Below are 21,465 nucleotides of genomic sequence, written 5' to 3'. Positions count from 1 at the left end.
ATCAGAAGGGAGAGTGGGATAGAAAGGGAGCCACACCTGGAAAGGGGAGTACAACGAGGGTGCAAAGAGTCCACCCCAAGCCCGTAAAGAGAAACCCCGGAGACCAGTGTGCACCCACTGCAACAAAGTGGGTCACTCCAGGCCAGAATGCTGGAGGATAAATGGAAAGCCGGTGGGTCTAATAGGTCTCTGCAAGGGCAACCCCAAGGAAGATACCCCAGTTAAGAGTGTAGTAGGACTGGAAGAGACCCTCACGGCAGAGCCTAGTCCTTCTGTGTTGCTGGACTGGACAAAATCCAGCAACATTTTTAGTTTTATCCTAGAAGGAACTACGTCTCCCTACCCTTCCCAGGAGATGAGCAAGTCCATTAGACTGCTTAGGGATATAGCGACGACTCAGTCCTGTTAGAGAACAGCCTAAGCCTTCCCCCTGAAACCTCCAGGAAAGCCAAGGCCCTGATCAGTGGAGTTGGAGGAGATTACCTGGCTGTTCCCCTCCATCGAGCCCACCAACAGTGCAACCTAGTCTCAGGCCCCGTAACCGTAAGAATTGTCCCAGAATTACCGGTAGCAGGGATAGACTTCCTACTGGGAAATGATTTGGCTGGCAGCAAGATAATAGCAACCCCTATAATTCTAGATCAGCCCAACGAAACCAGGGAAACTGAACAACTGCAGCAGGAAGTTACCAGGGATCTTCCCTGATTGTGTAGTGTCTCGGTCCCAGGCCTGACAGGCCAGATTAGTTGAAAGGGAACCAGTGCCCCAGCTGGATCAGCCACAGGTCTGGTTAGCTGAAACTGGCTTTAAAGACTTATCTGAAGGGGAGCAGGTGCTCAGCCAAGCCTCCCTAATTGATGCTGAAGTGAGACCAGAAGGGCAACATGAGTAGAATTAGTATTAGAATGTATCAATAAGTTTAAAGAATCATGTAGTTGTGAGGGGCCCGTTGAATGATGGGAGGCTTGACAACTATGCTGGGATTGTACAACTCTGTACTTAATTGCCTCCACATCTGTGTAACATACTGCCCTTGTTTCATTAATCAAAGAGATAAGGGTAAGGCTGGTGACGGGACGGGATGCCATAAACTATGGGAGCTGGCAGCTTCAACATTTGGGAGGAGATAGCAGGAGAATGTATGTGGGCAATACAATCAAGGTTATTGATCAAGCTGCAGACCTGGAATGTGTCGGGGTAGTGTGAACAATGAATAATGGTTATTGTATTCTATAAATGTGTGCTACAGACTCTGTTTCACTGAGAAGCTCTTTGGCTAAACCAGAGACTTCTCCCTTGCATATGCTTGAGAAATAAAGTCCTTGTTTGTCTTAATCATGTGGACTCGAGAGTGGTTGTATTTTCTCCACAACAACGCCCATCAGGCAGATCCTGAAATAAAGCGCATAGCGCAGACTGCTTGTTCTAAGACAAAGGTCGCCATGATCCCGGAGTATTACTACGTACGAGATGGGGTAGTAATACGGAAGTGGAGAGGTCCTGGGAGACCTGCGGAGGAAAAGTGGACAGTGCTCTACCACATTGTAGTGCCCCAACATACAGTAGTTATAGGACAGCCCATGCTATCCCGATGGCTGGACATGTGGGTACTCGGAAAACTTTAGCCCGAGTGAGTAAACACTTTTTCTGGCCTCGCCTCTGGTCCGATGTGATCGAATACTGCAAAACTTGCCATGCTTGCCAGGTTGCAGGCAAACTCCAGGCCACAATTAAACCGGCCCCCCTCAACCCTATTGCGACATTCGGCGAACCCTTTAATTGAATATTGATCGACTGTAGGGCCCATACCCAGAACCAAGACTGGGTGTCAATACCTCCTTACCATAATGGACTTAGCCACCTGATTCTCCGAAGTAATACCCCTCAAGAAAATCACAGCCAAGGCCGTGATCGAAGGACTAACCCAATTCTTCACCTGGTATGGTCTGCCAAGGGAGATTCAATCAGACCAGGGATCTAATTTCATGTCCCGAGTGTTTCAGGAGGTTGTACATGGCTTCGGAATCACCCAGCTGAAGCCCTCAACGTATCACCTATGTTCCAGAGAGCGCTAGAGAGGTATCACCAGACCCTGAAAACCATGATTAGGATATACTGCTCTGAGTATCCACATGACAGGGGATAAGGGTTTATGGTTCCTGCTGTTTGCCACCATGGACTCCCCAAATGAGCCCACGGGCTTCAGCCCCTTTGAATTAATCTATGGGCGTGTGGTGTGGATCCCCTGAAGCTCCTGAAACAGAAATTCCTAGAACATCAGAAGGACACCTCCATGTCGGAATATGTCTCCATCTTCTGGGAAAGTCTCTTCAATGCCTGCGCGGTGACTAAACAGCATTTAAGGACCTCACAGAAAATTATGAAACAACATGCAGACAGACATGCCCAGGCCCAGGCCCAGGCCCAGGCCCAGACACTGCAACCAGGAAACCAGGTCCGAGTGCTACAACCACTACCTACTGACCCTTTCTGAGCCAAATTCAGTGGCCCTTATCAAGTGGCCAAATGGGTCAGTACAGTAAATGACCTGATCCACACCCCTGACCGGAGGAAGAAGCACCGGTTATGCCATATTAATATGCTTACAAAATACTTCAGCCGAGAGCCCAGTCAACTGATGAGTGTTTGCCAGAAGCTGGAAATATTTGAGGACAGCTAGGAGAAGTCAGTCGAAGAGAAGGGGTCCCCAGTTGAACCCCTGGCTAGCAGACTGGCAAATGCAAAAGTCTTAAAAGACTTAACCACCCACCTAACACAAAAGCAGCGGGAGGATGTGTCCACTCTGCTAAACAAATTCAAAGAGATCTGTAAAGATCAGCCAGGGCATACCACCTTAGCAGTTCATGACGCAGATGTGGGAGACACACCACCAAACATAACCCCTACCAGCTGAGCCCCGACAAGCTAGCTCAGGTAAGATGGGAAATCCTGTGCATGTTGGATAATGACATAATAGAGTCTAGGCAAAGTAGCTGGAGCTCCCTATTGTACTGGTCCCGAAGCCGGATGGATCCACACGGTTCAGTATTGATTACTGAAAAGTAAATACTGTAACCAGTTCCTATCCAATCCCACACCTTGAGCATTGTATAGACAAGGTAAGCCACTCGGCCGACCTCAGCAAAACTGACCTTTTAAAAGGGTACTGGCAAGTCCCCATGTCCCCAGAGCGAGAAAGATCTCAGCCTTTGTCACCCTGGATGGCCTATATCAGTGTAAGATTATGCCCTTTGGTCTTAAAAAATTCCCCAGCAACCTTTTAGAAGTTGACAAATCGGGTAGTAGCTGGACTTAGCAATTGTGCATTGTAAAAACAAAATACTGCGGATGCTGGAAATCTGAAATGAAAACAAGAAATGCTGGAACCACTCAGCAGGTCTGGCAGCATCTGTGGAAAGAGAAGCAGAGTTAACGTTTCGGGTCAGTGACCCTTCTTCGGAACTTTGTATCTGGACAACCTGATCATTTACAGTGACACCTGGGACGAGCATTGAAACCACCTGGAAGCCATGTTCCAGGGTGTCAAAAGGGCAAACCTTGTGCTAAACTTGGAAAAAAGTGAGTTCATTAAGGCCAGAGTGACTTACCTGGGTCATCTAGTGGGACAGGGAACAGTGTTACCCCGTGAAGCCAAAGTACATGTCCTAGTCAAATTCCCTACTCCTAAGAACCAGCAGGAGATCAGGCAATTCCTAGGGATATGTGAGTTTTACAGAAAGTTTGCCCCTAACTTTAGCACCCTGAAGAAGAAGGTAAAGGTGAAATGGACAGAGGTGTGCCAGGAGGCCTTTACAAAATTGAAAGCCATCCTGGTGAATGAGCCTGTATTAGCCACCCCAGACTTCAGCAAACCTTTTAGAGTGGCTATTGATACCAGCGATTTAGGAGTGGGAGCAGTCCTACTCCAGGAGGATGACTCTGGGATCGAGCATCCAATTGCATATTTCTCAAAAAAGCTAACCAGACACCAGAAAAGGTACTCCATGGTGGAGAAAGAAACTTTGGGTCTCTTATTAGCTTTACAACATTTTGAGATCTATGCTCGCATTGACATTGAGAAACCCTTGTCTATACTACAACCCTCTGAAGTTTTGAGAGAAGTTCAAAGCCACCAATGCCCAATTATTTCGCTGGAGTTTGCTCCTGTTGCCATTTAATCTAAAAATCACTCACATTGCAGGGAAGAACAAGTTCATTGCTGATGCCGTGTCCCAAGTGTAAATTCCTGCTCATTACATATAACCTTTACGTATGAATGACAGGATGAATGAAAACATCTCTACTTCTTTATTTTTTTAATGAAAAACATGTTCAAAAAATTGAAGTAGCATTCACTTTTTTTCATTGTGAGAATAAAAAAATACTGAAATGTTGTTTCTACAGCTTGTGGAAAGTTACCAAGAAGTCATTTGAAATCACTGAACAAGGGAACTGATAAGGGGATGTGAGTAAAGACCTTGAGACAGTACGGCAGTTAAAAATTGTGCTTATGCAGAGAAAAGATAAACAGCAAGAGTTAGAACAAAGGATGTAGTGAATGAGTAACTGACAGCTGCAAGTTAACACACACACAGGAGGCTTGCAAAAGAATGGAGAGCCAAATAAGGTAAAACAAAAACAAGAGTCAGGGGCTAGAAAGTTAGAGTAGGGGGAGAAGTAAACAGAGGAGGAGACTGTAGCAACTATAGGATAGGTTAGTGTCATAATATGTTATAACCAATAATGTAAACTAAAGGCGTGGAAAAATGGATTTGTATTGTATAAACATGAACTGAATATGTTGATGGGTGTGCCTGCTTGTAGGACACCCGATCTTGCAAGAACGTTAAATAAACTTACTTCTTCAGAGTTTGACTTGGTGTAAATTATTATTAAGTGGGCTATGTTTTCTCACAAGTAGTGTGAGAAACGTAGCCCACTTAATAATAATTTACACCAAGTCAAACTCTGAAGAAGTAAGTTTATTTAACGTTCTTGCAAGATCGGGTGTCCTACAAGCAGGCACACCCATCAACATATTCAGTTCATGTTTATACAATACAAATCCATTTGTCCACGCCTTTATTTTACATTATTGGTTATAACGTATTATGACACTAACCTATCCTATGGTTGCTACAGTCTCCTCCTCTGTTTACTTCTCCCCCTACTCGAACTTTCTAGCCCCTAACTCTTGTTTTTGTTTTACCTTATTTGGCTGTCCATTGTGTGTGTTAACTTGCAGCTGTCAGCCTTTATCTTAGTGGGGCAGTTTCTCATTCACTACATCCTTTGTTCTAACTCTTGCTATTTTTCTTTTCTCTGCCTAAGCACAATTTTTAACTGCCGTACTGTCTCAAGGTCTTTACTTACATACCCTTATCAGTTCCCTTGTTCAGTGATTTCATTATGTTGTGTAGAAATGACTTCTTGGTAATTTTCCACAAGCTGTAGAAACAACATTTCAGTATTTTTTATTCTCACAGTAGCATTCACTTTTTTTCTCCGAGAGGTAAAGGTGTCACGAATAGATGGGAACCACTGTAAATTGTGTTTTGTGCATTTGAGTATTAATGTCAACCACCATTTTATACAGCCTGTTAAGTTTTAGCCTGGTTCCATTTGTTAAAATGGAGGAGGGAGATCATGTGGTACGGCTTGTCCATGAGCCACACTATTCAGCCTGCCTGAATTTGAAACTGTAGCAGTGGCGGGTACAGCTCGTTCCGAAGTGACAGCTGCCTTGTGCTTCCTGACGCCACACTTCTCCCTGAGACCTCCCTGCAAGAGGCCACAGCTGCCTGTAGCTGTTCTCCACACTTCTAAGACATAGGCCGGAATTTTATGCTTCCCCCCCACCACCCCCCCGCAATGTGCGGGAAAGTGGCGGGGTGTATGGGTGGGTGTAAAATGGAGCGGGAGGCTCGGGGGGATGGGGGGGAGGGGGAGGGCCTTCCCGACCCACTCTCACCTCTGCCGCCACTTTAACAGGGCGGTGACGGCGAAAAATGGGCCACTCGCAGCTGGCCAAACAAAGCCCTTAAGTGGCCACTTAACATCCATTTATTTGAATGCAGAATACAGGCTTAAAGACAGGATTCTTGGTAGTGTGGAGGAACAGAGGGATCTTGGGGTCCATGTCCATAGATCGCTCAAAGTTGCCACCCAAGTTGATAGGGTTGTTAAGAAGGTGTATGGTGTGTTGGCTTTCACTAACAGGGGGATTGAGTTTAAGAGCCGCGAGGTTATGCTGCAGCTCTATAAAGCCCTGGTTAGACCACACTTGGAATATTGTGTTCAGTTCTGGTCGCCTCATTATAGGAAGGATGTGGAAGCTTTAGAGAGGGTGCAGAGGAGATTTACCAGGATGCTGCTTGGACTGGAGGGCATGTTTATGAAGAAAGATTGAGGGAGCTAGGGCTCTTCTCAATGGAGCGAAGAAGGATGAGAGGTGACTTGATAGAGGTGTACAAGATGATGAGAGGCATGGATAGAGTGGATAGCCAGAGACTTTTTCCTAGGGTGGAAAGGGCTATCACCAGGGGGCATAATTTTAAGGTGATTGGAGGAAGGTTTAGGGGAGATGTCAGAGGTAGGTTCTTTACACAGAGAGTGGTGGGTGCGTGGAATGCGCTGCCAGCGGTGGTAGTAGAAGCAGATACATTAGGGACATTTAAGCGACTCTTGGATAGGTACATGGAAAATAGTAGAATGAAGGGTATGTAGGTAGTTTGATCTTAGAGTAGGTTAACGGTTCGGCACAACATCGTGGGCCGAAGGGCCTGTACTGTGCTGTACTGTTCTATGTTCTAATCTGTGCCTCGGAGACTTTTCATAGCACACGGCAGGTTGAATGTTTGACAGCCCTGTTATTGATGTATGGACGGATTTTTCGCTGAATTACTTGAATTGGTTTTCACTCTGACACATGCTTTTGTCAGCCCTGCAGTCAATTTGTTTGAAGATCAGTTTCATCTTCCTCCACTTGTCCTTCTTCCACCTGCAGGAAAATGTAGTTAAGATCATCCATGATCAAGTAGAGTGGTGCAACAGGCTCGAGGGGCTGAATGGCCTATTCCTGGTTGTATGTTCCTACCCAAGTCTCAGTAAAGAGCAAGTACCTGAGCACAGTCAGGAACTATAACAGAAGGTGCTAAGCACAGTCTGGAGCAGGCATAGAGGATCCTGGGTAGCAGGTTAGTATAGAGGGCCCTAAGCAGTCAGGAGCTGGTATAGAAGGCCCTGAGCATAGTCATAAATGTACTTGGCCTCACCCTCACCAAACTACATGTCATAGATGGCATCTGTCCGTACCAGTATTGGGAGGAGCGACCACTGCACAGCCCATGTGGAGGTAAACTCTTACCTTCACATCGTATCATGTGGCACTACCGCTGTGCTAAATGGGACAGATTCAGAACAGATCGACAGCTCAGAATTGGGCATCCATGAGGTGCTGTGGGCAATCAGCAGCAGACTTTATTCAACTATAATTTGTAATTGCAAGCGATCCCACAGCCAACTGAGCAGATCAAAGCTTTTTCAATCCTGCCACAACCAGTCGTGAATGGTGGTGGACAATTAGACAGCTCGATAAACATCCCCATCCTCAATAACAGCAGAGACCAGCATGTCAGTGCAAAAGACAAGGCTAAAGCTTTTCTTCTACACTGTGGGTCTACCTATGGCTTACTAGTACTCCAACTAGTGAATTAGTGTAAAATAGATCTCACCATAAACACTTCGTGTTTGAGCTGATTCACAGTCACAAATAATGTATTGAAATTTAAGTTAAGGACAATTAGGGATGGGCAACCACTGTTGGACTTGCGAGTAATGCTCACCTCCCAGGAATAAATTAAAAGTCAACTAGTATGGTGGATCCTATTAGTGAAACAGCCAATTTTTTTTTCTCAACTCCAATATTATGGTAACTAATTAGCAAAAGTGTTCACAGTAAACAACACAATATTGTTTTTGCGACTGTGATTTTATTTTTTTCTTTCTTACAGCAGTGCTCTGGAGATTATTCTTCAATTTTTGAAGAATGTGCCCTGAGCAAAGTCCCGTAATGGTTTTGAGGTCCCAGCACACACCTGTGCTTGCATAGAGGGTCCAGCACAGTTCACTGCTGGTATACAGGACCTAGTATGGTCACGTACTGGTATAGAGGTCTTAGCAGAGTCCCACAAAGGTAAACAGGGCCCAGCACAGTCCTGTGCTGGTATAGAGGGTCCAGCACAGCCCTCTGCAGATATAAAGAGCCCAGCACAGTCCTGTGCTGGTATAGAGGGTCCAGCACAGTCCTGTGCTGGTATAGAGGGTCCAGCACAGCCCTCTGCAGATATAAAGAGCCCAGCACAGTCCAGTACTGGTATAGAGGGTCCAGCATACTCAGCGAGCCAATTTTAATTGGGTTTCCCAACCCTCCCAGTTTTTGCGGGAGTCTCCCAAAATTGGTGATTCACCACCTGAGCTCGACTGTTGGCAACTCCAGAGAACAGGTTATTGTACTGCCAATATGCATCGAAGCTGGTGCCAATCTATTGTTCGTCCCCACCCCACACCACCACTGCTGCTTGAGACACTTCTGCCGAGTTGTGCCAACTGCACTTGCAAGGGGCAGTTACAGGACATTGATAGAATCAAACATAGAAAGGTTAAAGGCCTGCAACCTGGAATGGGATCATCAGGCATTTTTTTTCCATTACAAAAATCTCAAGCTTGGTGACAGAGCAATTGTTCAGATCTTTTGCCAAACTTTCACGCTATCCTTGCCCTTTCAAACTGTTAGTCACGTACTTATGTTCCGGTCCCAGACATGATTTTCTGTGCAGCATTGTCCCCTCCAATGCCATGCTCCGCAGCTGTGTGTTTATCTCTCCCTAAGAAGGAAGAGCCTATCTGTCTTACCATCTTTTTCCAGGCTCTATTCAAGAAGCTGAAAAAATACATATGTTACACTATAGAGCTGAAAGCACATTCAAACTACCTTTTACCTGATTACTGACTAAGTTTAATCATGTCTTTTCACCAAGCTAACTACGCCATTATCTGGCTAACATATTGAATAAATGATTTGATTAATAATAAAGTAGATGTTTCAAGATGGTCTTTTCAATGTGGAGGGGTTCATTTGAAATGACTGCCAGCAGCCTCAGATCCCTTCAGTATGGTGAAAGCATTGTAGATCAGAGGAGGATAGACTGGGGCATAGTTCTCCTGCAGCTCGTTTTGGCAACCAGAGTGCCTGCAATTTCAGGGGATGGTGGTGGGGGTAGTGGCAATTGGAGGAACTCAAGAGTGGCTGGGGACGGAGATGGGCAATGTCAGCTCACGGAGGAGACTGGGGACTCGGGGAGTGATGGAGACTGGAGAGTGCGGGCTCAGAGAACTGGAGACTGAGGAATGGGTGCTCAGCAAGAGTTGGAAACTGGAGAATTTGTTTTTTATTCTTTCATGGGCGTCGCCGGCAAAGCCAGCAGTTAATTCCCAGCCCGAGTTGCCCTTTGAGCTGAGTGGCTTGCTAGGCCATTTCAGAGGGCAGTTAAGAGTCAACCACATTGCTGTAGGCCAGACCAGGTAGGATGGCAGATTTCCTTCCCTAAAGGACATGAATGAACCAGACGGGTTTTTGCAACAATCGATGATAGTTTCATGGCACCATTACTGAGACTAGTTTTCAATTCCAGATTTGTATTAATTAATTGAATTTAAATTCTGCCAGCTGCCTTGGTAGGATTTGAGCCCATGGACATTATCCTGGGACTCTGGATTACTAGTCCAGTTACATTACCACGACACCACCGTCTCCCCTTAAATGAGAATGGGACTCAGTCTTCTCTCTCCGAGGAATGGGGGCTTGGTGAGAGTTGGTAACAGGAGAACGGAAGCTCGGGAAGAGTTAGAAACAGGAGAATGGGAGCTCATGGAGAGTTTGAAACTGGGGAATGGGAGCTCTGCAGAGTTGCCCAGAGGCTGGACAATTGGGGCTTGGTGAGAGAGGAGACTGAAGAATGGATGCTGGGGGAGTACTGGAAACTGGGGAATGGGGGTTTGGGGAGAGGTGGCTGAGGAATGGGGGCTTTGGAAGTGTTGGAAACTGGAGAATGGGGGTTTGGGGAGAGGAGACTGGGGAAGGGAGGCTCAGGGAAGGCTACAGACTTTCTGGACAGTTGAGAGTAGCAGCAGCAATGTCGTAAATGGGAACAGCGTGGAAGGAGCAGATAGTTAAAGAGGTAAATGAAACCTGGGGACCTTACTGTGAGTAAATAGTGAAATATTGTTTCCACTGGTGGGTGAATGGAAACCAAGAATTCTCACTGAAGGACCAAGGGGGAAGAGGGCAGGAAATTTCTTGAAGTGAGGGCTATTAGACCGTGAGATCCTTTTTGCCTGAGACTAAAGCTTTATTGAAAAGTTAAGGGTAATTATTTGAAAAAGGAGGAATATAAAAGGATTTGGGGGAATGGGGTTATAACAGACAGTATCAATACCCAGGAGGGCAGGGGGTGAATGGCCTCCTTGGTGCTGTAATTTCTATAATTCTATGAAAATTGCCCTTTAAGAATGCAGGAACATAGGAGCAGGAGTAGGCCATTCAGCCCATCGAGCCTGCTCCGCCATTCAATACGATCAGGGCTGATCATCCACTTCAATGCCTTTTTCCCACACTATCCTCATATCCCCTTATGTCATTTGTATTTAGAAATCTGTCAATCTCTGCTTTAAACATACTCAATGACTGAGCTTCCACAGCCTTCTGGGATAAAGAATTCCAAAGATTCACAACCCTCTAAATAAAGAAATTTCTCCTCATCTCTGTTCTAAGTGGCTTACCCCTTATTTTGAAATTGTGTTCCCTGGTTCTAGACTCCTCAACCAGGGAAACATCTTACCTGCATCTACCCTGTCTACCCCTTTAAGTATTTTGTAGGTTTCAATGAGATCACCTCGCAGTCTTCAAAACTCTAGAGAATACAGGCTCAGTTTCCCCAATCTCTCTTCATAGGACAGTCCTGCCATCCCGGGAACAAATCTGGTGAACCTTCGTTGCACTCCCTCTATGGCAATAATAACCTTCCTAAGGTAAGGGGACCGAAACTGCACACAGCAATCCAGTTGCGGTCTAACCAAGGTTCTACACAATTGAAGCAAGACTTCACTATTCCTGTGCTCAAATCCTTTTAACTCAAAGCCTTCTTAATTGCCTGCTGCACCTGCATGTTAACTTTCAGTGACTTCCTGACAAGGACACCCTTTGTACATCTACACTTTCTAATCTCTTACCATTCAAGAAATACTCTGCACATCTGTTCCTCATACCAAAGTGGATAACCTCACATTTTTCCACATTATATTCCATCTGCCACATTCTTGCCCACTCACTAAGTCTTTCTAAATCCCCTTGAAGCCGCTTTGCATCTTCCTCACAACACACATTCCCGCCTAGTTTTGTGTTATCCGCAAACTTGGAAATACTACATTTGGTCCCCACATCCAAATCATTGATATATATTGTGAACAGCTGGGGCCAAGCACTGATTCTTGCGGTACACCACTAGTCACAGCATGCCTATGTAAGAATGACCAGTTTATTGCTACTCTCTGTTTTCTGCCTGTTAACCAATCCTTAATCCATGCCAGTTTGTTACCTCCTATCCCATGTGCTTTAATTTTGCTAACCAACCTCCTGTGGAGGACTTTATCAAAGGCCTTTTGAAAATCCAAGTATACCACGTCCAAAGACTCCCCTTTATCAATTCTGTTATTAACATCCTCAAAAAACTCCATCAGGTTCGTCAAATATGATTTCTCATTCATAAATCCATGTTGACCATGCCCAATCAGATCATTATTATCCAAGTGTCCATTTATCACATCCTTTAGAATAGATTCTAGCATTTTCCCAACGATGGATGTAAGGCTAACAAGTCTGTAATTCCCTGTTTTCTCTCTACCTCCCTTCTTAAATAGTGGGGCGATATTTGTGACCTTCCAATCTGCAGGAACCACTCCAGAATCTATAGAATTTTGGAAGATGATCACCAATGCATCCATTATCTCCACAGCTACCTCTTTCAACACTCTGAGATGCAGAATATCAGGTTCTGGCGACTTATCAACCTTCAGCCCTAATAATTTCTCCAATATAACCTTCTTACTAATACTAATTTCCTTTAATTCCTCATTCCCCCTAATCAATTGGATCTTCAATTCTGGGAGATTTCTTGTATCTTCCTCAGCAAAGACAGACACTAAGTAATCATTGAGCTTCTATGCCATTTCTCTATTCTTCATTATAAATTCTCCTGACCCTGCTTGTAATGGACCCACATTTGTCCTAGCCAAACGTTTCCTTTTTACGTACCTACAGAAGCTTTGACTGTCCATTTTTATATTTTTTGCTAGTTTACATTCATATGCTATTTTCCCTTTCTTTGTTAGTTTCTTCATCCTCCTTTGATGTATTCTAAAATCCTCCCAATCCTCAGGTTTACTACAATTCCTGGCAACTTTATAGGCCTTTTCTTTTAATCTTATACAATCCTCAACTTCCTTTGTTATCCATGGCTGACTGCCTTTACTTATGGGTTTTTTGTGCCTTGAAGGAATGTATTGTTGCTGTAAACTATGTAATATTTCTTTAAAGACTATCCATTGCCTATGTATTGTCATACCTTTAAATGGATTTTCCCAATCCACCTCAGCCAATTTGCCCCTCATACCATCATAATTGCCTTTGTTCAATTTAAGACGCTGGCTTCAGATTGAACTACTTCACTTTCAAACATTATGTAAAATTGTATGATTATAATAGTCACTCATCCCTAAAGGTTCTTTTACAACAAGATTATTGATTTAGCCCTTTCTCATTACATAATACTACATCTAAAATAGCCTGTTCTCTCGTCGGTTCCTCAACATACTGCTCTAGAAAACCATCCCTAACATACTCCAGAAACTCGCCTTCCACAGCATTAGTGCTCATTAGGTTTACCCAGTCTATATGCAGATTGAAGTCACCCATGATTACTGTATTATCCGTGCTACATACTTCTCTAATCTCCTGATTAATGCCATGCCCCACACTACCACTACTGTTTGGTGGCCTATAAACAATTCCTTCCAATGTTTGCTGTCCCTTGCTGTTTCTTAGCTCCACCCAAACAGATTCCACATTTTGTTCTTCCGATCTGAGATCCTTCCTTACTAATGTACTGATCCCATCCCTTATTATCAGTGCAACACCACCTCCTTTTCCTTTTGCCTGTCCTTCCTATATGTCGAATATCCTTAAATAATTATTCAATTCAAACTCAGGGAGTGGTTTAGAAATACAACCATAGAACCATAGAACAATTACAGCATAGAAGGAGGCCATTCAGCCTGTCGTGTCCGTGCCGGCTGAAAAACTAGCTGCCCAATCTAATTCCACCTTCCAGCACCTGGCCTACAGTCTTGCAGGTTACAGTACTTCAGATCAATGTACAGGTACATTTGAAAAGAATTAAGGGTTTCTGCCTCCACCACCATTCCTGGCAGTGAATTCCAGACACCCACCACCCTATGGGTGAAAAAGCTTTTCCTCATGTCCCCTCTAATCCTTCTACCAATCACCTTAAATTTGTGCCCCCTGGTAATTGACCTCTCGGCGAGGGGAAACAGGTCTTTCCTGTCTACTCCATCTAGGCCTCTCATAATTTTGTACCCAAATGTTTGTGCTGAGCTGATTTTAGCACAATGTGCCTGTCGGTTTGGTTCAGGTGGGGCTGTATCGGCTGGTTTTGACATGTCAAATCCAAGTACAGATCAGTCTGACTGAGGCTTCCAGTTCAGAGTTGTCACCTTCACACAGAACCTCAGTGCAACCAAAGTTCAAGAAGATGGAGAGAGAGAGAGATGGGTCTGTCAAAACTGACCATCTAGGGTGCCTGATCACACTCTCTACAGTGCAGGGAATTTCAGAGTGAATATCAGCAGCTTACAAGATTAGTCCTAGCTACAGGTAGACTATTGGAATATTACACCTATTACTACATATAGACTATAGAATGATACAGCACTAAAACAGGCCCTTCGGCCCACCGAGTCTGTGCCAACCAACAACCACCCATTTATACTAATCCTACATTAATCCCATATTCCCTACCACACCCACACCATTCTCCTACCACCTAACTACACTAGGGGCAATTTACAATGGCCAATTTACCTATCAACCAGTAAGTCTTTGGCTGTGGGAGGAAACTGGAGCTCCCGGCAGAAACCCACACAGTCACAAGGAGAAATTGCAAACTCCACTGAGGCAGTACCCAGAACCGAACCTGGGTCACTGGAGCTGTGAGGCTGCAGTGTTAACCACTGTGCAACTATCAGTGAACGATTACAATACTGCTAGATATGAAGGGAGTCTGAGTGTTACCAGTATTACTATTAGTTATTAGGGCAATTTCAATGAATTACCATTAGTTCCTGGAGGAATCAAAGTTCCTCCCACCTCTCACACCCCACCTTTGATTTCCATTCTTCCCCTGCCCTTGGATTCCCCTATTCAACTGCTCATGGTTGGCTTCCTGGTTCTTGGAACTTTTCACACAATAGCTGCTGCACAAAATCATGAGCGAAGGTATATTAACCACAGGGGCTGCAAACTCTACAAGCTAATTGCAACAACATTTGCCAAAGTCATCTGATCACATGTCATATGTCACCTACCCGGGCCCCCGGCTATTTTACCAGCAGCGGGGAAGATGGCTAACGGCCAACTGAGGCCCCTTACGAGGCCAATTAATTGTCACTTAAAGGCCTCCTCCCCGCTGTGCTGGTATCTTACCAGCAGCGGACAGGCACTTCAGCACCTGAGGAGGCCACCCAGTAATGCCTGGCGGCCTCCTTGTGGGCTGGGGGAGCCCCTCTAAATCAGGCACTCTGTGCCCAATGGAGGGCCCCCCCCCCAGCAGCATGGGATACCTGTGCTAAAACTTTCCCCACTCCCCTCGTTAGGACCCAGCCAACTGTCCCCATTGAGGCCCGATCCCCACTTACCTTCCTGAAGGGTGACGTCCACCATCTTCTGCTGGCTGGATGCAGTCCCAGCAGTGAACCCCGCTCCCGGTGGTGCTGCTGAGACCGAAGAACTGCCAGCCCTGATTGGCCGGCAGCTCTTGGAGGCAGGACTTCCTGCCTCAGAGGGGCGGAAGACCCGACCAAGGCCAATTAAGGGCCTGGGCCACACAAAATTTGCATGGCTTCCAGGCCCTGCGGAGGTGAGCTCTCCCTTGACTTTTTAGCCGGAGGGCAGGGCCGTCGCCGCAACATAAAATCCCAGGCACAATTACTCCTATTGGGTTCACAGGGAATGTGAATGGAATCTCCAATTTCCTGACAATGGGCAGCATTGTGTTTAAAAGAACAAGTATTGAACATTCATCTTAAATATCTTTGAGCAACTCTCTGTTTTTACCTGATCACTTTCTTTTTGGCTGTGCCGCAAAGGTCTCAATGGACTCCTATTAGGGAAAAAATGCAGATATGATAATTTAGTAATAACAATTGTGCGTTTGTTTCCACTTGAAATGTTGGACACTCACCAAGAGACAGCAGTTCCTCAATATCATGCAGACTTGAGTTGCGAAGGAGCCGAGCAGTCACACAAAAGCTATGAAAGTAGTCGGCAAGCTTTTTGCAGATCACAAAAATCCTTCTAGGGTTTCTATATATACACACTCAACCGAAGGATAAAGTGGATGTCAGTAGCTAAGAATGTGATTGCTTCTCAACCTGCTCCTCACGACCCCCAAAGGGAAAATTAGATTGCAAAAAAAAGGAGACATCAGCGGGAACATTAATCCCACACCCAGAGGAAACTGGGAGAGTCGGTGACTAATCCTGCTACATTCTCACAGGTCCTGACACTAGACGTGATTTGTTTAGCAGGTGAGACTGGGTTCTGGTGACAGCAGTGAAAGCATTCCTAAAAGCTTCAGGGTAAGTTTTCCAATTGCAGCTCCGATTGCAGAGCATCACTGGTGTGGTGTGCACATAAGAAATCAAAGATGTACAGCTCATGAATTTCCGTCATGGGAGAATGTCAATCAGAAAATTATGACTGCGTAGCCCTATGCTATTGTATCAATTGATTGAAATTGCTAAATTTCAGATACTGCACTTTTCTGGGGGAGCTGCCCATCGTGTTCAATGTTGCACCAGTGGCTCATGCTGTTAGCAAGTTACGATCCCTTAGCTGCCTCTCTGCATGGCCTATTCTCCATACTTAGGGCTCACTCAGGAGTCTGACATTACAGCAGTTCAGATATTTAAGGTTTATTATCACCTAGATCTAATCTAAAGTACTTTGTTACAGCAATTAACTATAGTGGTGGTGGAATTCATAACACAGAGGCAAACTCTTAGAATTAGAGCTAGACCACTCAAGAGGGAAATCAGGAAGCATTTTTCTCACAAATGGCGGTGGAAATCTGGAACTCTCTCTGAAAGCACTGTGGATGCCGAGTCAATTGAAATGTTCAATCTAAAGATCAATACATTATTGTCAGGTGAATGTTTCAAGGGATATGGAGCAAAGTCAGGTGAATGGAGTTGACATACAAATCAGCCATGATCTAACAGAATGATGCAATGGGTTCATAGGGCTGAATGGCCTACCCTTGATCCTTGTACTTAGGTCATTTCATCACATAAAAGGCATGATCAAATATACTTTCGGGGCACGGAGGGACATGAGCAGAAAAGTCAAGAAGATAAATTTTGAGGAGCTTTTTGAAGGATAAGAGAAGTATCAAATGGTCGGAATCCTGGGAGGAAGTTTCAAAGTATCAGCCATGATCGTATTGAATGGCGGAGCAGGTTCGATGGGCCATATGGCCTTACTCCTGCTCTTATTACTTATGTTCATGTGTTTGCTGAAAGTTCTGTCACTGTCAGCAGTGAACTGGTAGGATTTACGGTAGAGCAGTGTTGGGATGCTGTGGGGTTCGACTGCAGAGTTATGGAGAAGCAATGGTATGGAGTGATTTCAAAATAAGTACAATGAATTTTAAGTCAATGAGCTGGAGGGTGTGGAGTTGGTGAGGGCAATGACACCTTCCATTCATATTGTGGCAGTAATGTACAGAAAACCCGACAAAAAGGCACAGGAAAAACTCAGACCAAGGAGATAAGGAAAGATTAGGAGGGGCTGATTGAAAGAATTATCAAAGAGATGGGTTTTCATTAGATTTTTAACAGATGGAAAGGCAGACAGATCTGAAGAGAGAATTCCAGACATCATGATAAACATGGCTAAAACTTCTGATGTGAGAAGGTGGGGTGAATAGGAGAGAATCCATAGAAGGCTGTAGTTCGAAACATAGAAAATAGGAGCAGGAGTAGGTCATTCATTATGATCATGGCTGATCATTCAACTCAGTAACCTGCTCCCACTTTTGCCCCATATCCTTTGATCCCTTTAAACCCAAGAGCTATCTAAATATTTAACTCCTTCTTGAAAACATACAATGTTTTGGCCTCAACTGCTTTCTGTGGTACCGAATTCCACAGGCTCACCACTCTCTGGTTGAAGAAATTTCTCCTTATCTCAGTCCTGAATGGTTTACCCCGTATCCTTAGACTATGACGCCTGGTGCTGGACATCCCCACCATCGGGAACATCGTTCCTAAATCTACCCTGTCCAGTCCTGTTAGAATTTTATAGGTTTCTATGAGATCCCCCCTCACTCTTCTGAACTCCAGCGAATATAATCCTAACCAACGCAATCTCTCCTCATATGTCAGTCCGGCCACCCCAGGAATCAGTCTGGTAAACCTTCACTGCACTCTCTCCATAGCAAGAACATCCTTCCTCAGATAAGGAGACCAAAACGGCACACAATATTCCAGATGTGGCCTCACCAAGGTCCTGTATAATTGCAGCAAGACATCCCTGCTCTTGTACTCGAATCCTCTCGCTATGAAGGCCAACATACCATTTGCCTTTTTTAATGCCTGTTGCTGTTGTTGTTGTTGTATGCTTACCTTCAGCGACTGGTGTATGAAAACACCCAGGTCTCGTTGCATATTCCTCCCTCTCAGTTTATAGTCATTCAGATAATAATCTGCCTTCCTGTTTTTGGTACCAAAGTGGATAACCTCACATTTATCCACATTATACTGCATCTGCCATGCATTTGCCCGCTCACTCAACTTGTCCAAATCACCTTGAAGCCTCTCTGCATCCTCCTCACAACTCACCCTCCCACCCAGTTTTGTGTCATCTGCAAATTTGGAGATATTACATTTAATTCCCTCATCTAAATCATTAATATATAAAGAACAAAGAAAATTACAGCACAGGAACAGGCCCTTCGGCCCTCCAAGCCTACACCGATCCAAATCCTCTATCTAAACCTGTCGCCTATTTTCTAAGGGTCTGTATCTCTTTACTTCCTGCCCATTCATGTATCTGTCTAGATACATCTTAAAAGACGCTATCGTGCCCGCGTCTACCACCTCCGCTGGCAACGCGTTCCAGGCACCCACCACCCTCTGCGTAAAGAACTTTCCACGCATATCCCCCCAAAACTTTTCCCCTTTCACTTTGAACTCGTGTCCCCTAGTAATTGAATCCCCCACTCTGGAAAAAAGCTTCTTGCTATCCAACCTGTCTATACCTCTCATGATTTTGTACACCTCAATCAGGTCCCCCCTCAACCTCCGTCTTTCTAATGAAAATAATCCTAATCTACTTAACCTCTCTTCATAGCTAGCGCCCTCCATACCAGGCAACATCCTGGTGAACCTCCTCTGCACCCTCTCCAAAGCATCCACATCCTTTTGGTAATGTGGCGACCAGAACTGCACGCAGTATTCCAAATGTGGCCGAACCAAAGTCCTATACAACTGTAACATGACCTGCCAACTCTTGTACTCAATACCCCGTCCGATGAAGGAAAGCATGCCGTATGCCTTCTTGACCACTCTATTGACCTGCGTTGCCACCTTCAGGGAACAATGGACCTGAACACCCAAATCTCTCTGTACATCAATTTTCCCCAGGACTTTTCCATTTACTGTACAGTTCACTCTTGAATTGGATCTTCCAAAATGCATCACCTCGCATTTGCCCTGATTGAACTCCATCTGCCATTTCTCTGCCCAACTCTCCAGTCTATCTATATTCTGCTGTATTCTCTGACAGTCCCCTTCACTATCTGCTACTCCACCAATCTTAGTGTCGTCTGCAAACTTGCTAATCAGACCACCTATACTTTCCTCCAAATCATTTATGTATATCACAAACAACAGTGGTCCCAGCACAGATCCCTGTGGAACACCACTGGTCACACGTCTCCATTTTGAGAAACTCCCTTCCACTGCTACTCTGTCTCCTGTTGCCCAGCCAGTTCTTTATCCATCTAGCTAGTACACCTTGGACCCCATGCGCCTTCACTTTCTCCATCAGCCTACCATGGGGAACCTTATCAAACGCCTTACTGAAGTCCATGTATACGACATCTACAGCCCTTCCCTCATCAATCAACTTTGTCACTTCCTCAAAGAATTCTATTAAGTTGGTAAGACATGACCTTCCCTGCACAAAACCATGTTGCCTATCACTGATAAGCCCATTTTCTTCCAAATGGGAATAGATCCTATCCCTCAGTATCTTCTCCAGCAGCTTCCCTACCACTGACGTCAGGCTCGCCTGTTGTGAATAGCTGCAGTACTAGCACCGATCCCTGCCGTATCCCACTAGTCACTGCCTGCCATTCGGAAAAAGACAGTTTCCTGTCTGCCAATCAATTTTCTATCTATCGCAATACACTGCCCCCAATCCCATGCACTTTAATTTTACATGCTAATCTCTTAGGTGGGACTTTGTCTAAAGCCTTCAGAAAGTCCAAAGAAACCACATCCACTGGCTCCCCCTCATCAACTCTACTAGTTACATCCTCAAAGAATTCTAGTAGATTTGTCAAGCATGATTTCCCTTTCGTAAATCCCTGCTGACTCTGCCCGATTCTACCACTGTTCTCCAAGTGCTCTGCTATAAAACCTTTGATAACGGACTCCAGAATTTTCCCCACTACCGACGTCAGGCTGACTGGTATAGAATTCCCTTTTTTCTCTCTACCTCCCTTTTTAAATCGTGGGGTTACATTAGCTACTCTCCAATCTGTAGGAACTGTTCCAATGCATCCACTATTTCTAGGGCCACTTCCTTAAGTACTCTGGGATGCAGACCATCAGGCCCTGGGGATTTATCGGCCTTCAATCCCATCAATTCCCCCAACACCATTTCTCTACTCATACTGATTTCCTTCAGTCCCTCTCTCTCACTAACCCCTGTGTTCCCCAACATTTCTGGTATGATATTTGTGTCCTCCTTTGTGAAGACAGAACCAAAGTATGCATTTAGTTGGTCAACCATTTCTTTGTTCCCCATAATAAATTCCCCTGTTTCTGACTGTAAGGGACCTACATTTGTCTTCACCAATCTTTTTCTCTTCACATACCTATAGAAACCTTTACAGTCAGTTGTTATGTTCCCCGCAAGCTTGCTCTCGTACTCTATTTTCCCTTTCTTAATCAATCCCTTGGTCCTCCTTTGTTGAATTCTAAACTGCTCCCAATCCTCAGGTCTGTTGTTTTTTCTGGCGAATTTATATGCCTCTTATAAGATTGGAGCCTTGAAGAGACAAGGTAGGGCTGGAGCAGACAAGACCAGGAAGAGTTTATAGACAAAGAAATGATTTTGAGTTGGATACATCAGGGAGATGGGAGCCATTGCAGGACAGTGAGGGTAGGATAGGGGTGTTGGGTAAGCAGGACTTTGTGTGGAACACGACATGTGCTACAAAGCTTTGGTCAAATTGGAGCTTATGAAGCGTGGACAATGAGAGACTGGAAAGGGGGGCATTGGTGGAATTGAGATTAGAGGTGATACCGACACATATTATGGTGCCTAAGACTAGTTCTTTAATTCTAGGTTTATTAGTTAATTTAAATTCCACCACCGCCATGATGAGATTTGAACTTGTGTCTCCACAGCATTGGTCACGGCCTCTAGTACAGCAACAATACAACTGTGCTACCATTCCTGATATTTAAGGTGCCAGCCCTGTCTAATTTGCCTCTGAGTCAGGGGTTGTGGGTTCAAGTCCCACCCTAAAGACTTGAGCACAGAATCACTCCCTCTGCAGTACTGAGGGAATGCTGCATCGTTGGAGGCGATGTCTTTAGGCCTAGTTTGCTCTCTCAGGTGGATGTAAAAGATCTCTTGGCACTATTTCAAAGCAGACCAGGTAAATTCTTCCTGGTGTCCAGGCTAAAGTTTATTCCTCAACCAACATCACTAAAAACAGATTATCTGGTCATGATCACACTGCTGTTTGTGGGACCTTGATGTGTGCAAATTGGCTGCCATGTTTCCTACATTTCAGTGACTGTGAAGTGGTTTGGGAC

The 21,465-nt window shown here is 44.9% G+C and overlaps 1 protein-coding gene across 6 annotated transcripts in view; it reads right to left on the bottom strand.

The window, feature by feature from the left end:
* Positions 1-21,465, bottom strand: part of LOC137371482 (nectin-1-like) — a 250,457-nt gene that overhangs the window by 98,553 nt on the left and 130,439 nt on the right. For 5 of the 6 annotated variants that reach the window (XR_010975229.1, XR_010975231.1, XR_010975230.1 and 2 more), the window contains one exon: positions 15,467-15,512. Coding sequence is in view for 3 of the 6 variants with exons in the window: in XM_068034145.1 (XP_067890246.1) it covers positions 15,467-15,512 (46 nt within the window). In the remaining 3 variants the exon portion in view is untranslated. Of the gene's footprint in view, positions 1-5,396; positions 7,001-15,466; positions 15,513-21,465 lie in introns of those variants that run through there. The other variant, XM_068034144.1, reaches the window with a different exon arrangement.

Source organism: Heterodontus francisci, chromosome 6 (assembly GCF_036365525.1).
Source record: "Heterodontus francisci isolate sHetFra1 chromosome 6, sHetFra1.hap1, whole genome shotgun sequence".
Classification (NCBI taxonomy): domain Eukaryota; kingdom Metazoa; phylum Chordata; class Chondrichthyes; order Heterodontiformes; family Heterodontidae; genus Heterodontus; species Heterodontus francisci.
Note: the sequence above shows the minus strand (reverse complement) of the source record. Positions and strands in the feature narration are given on the sequence as shown.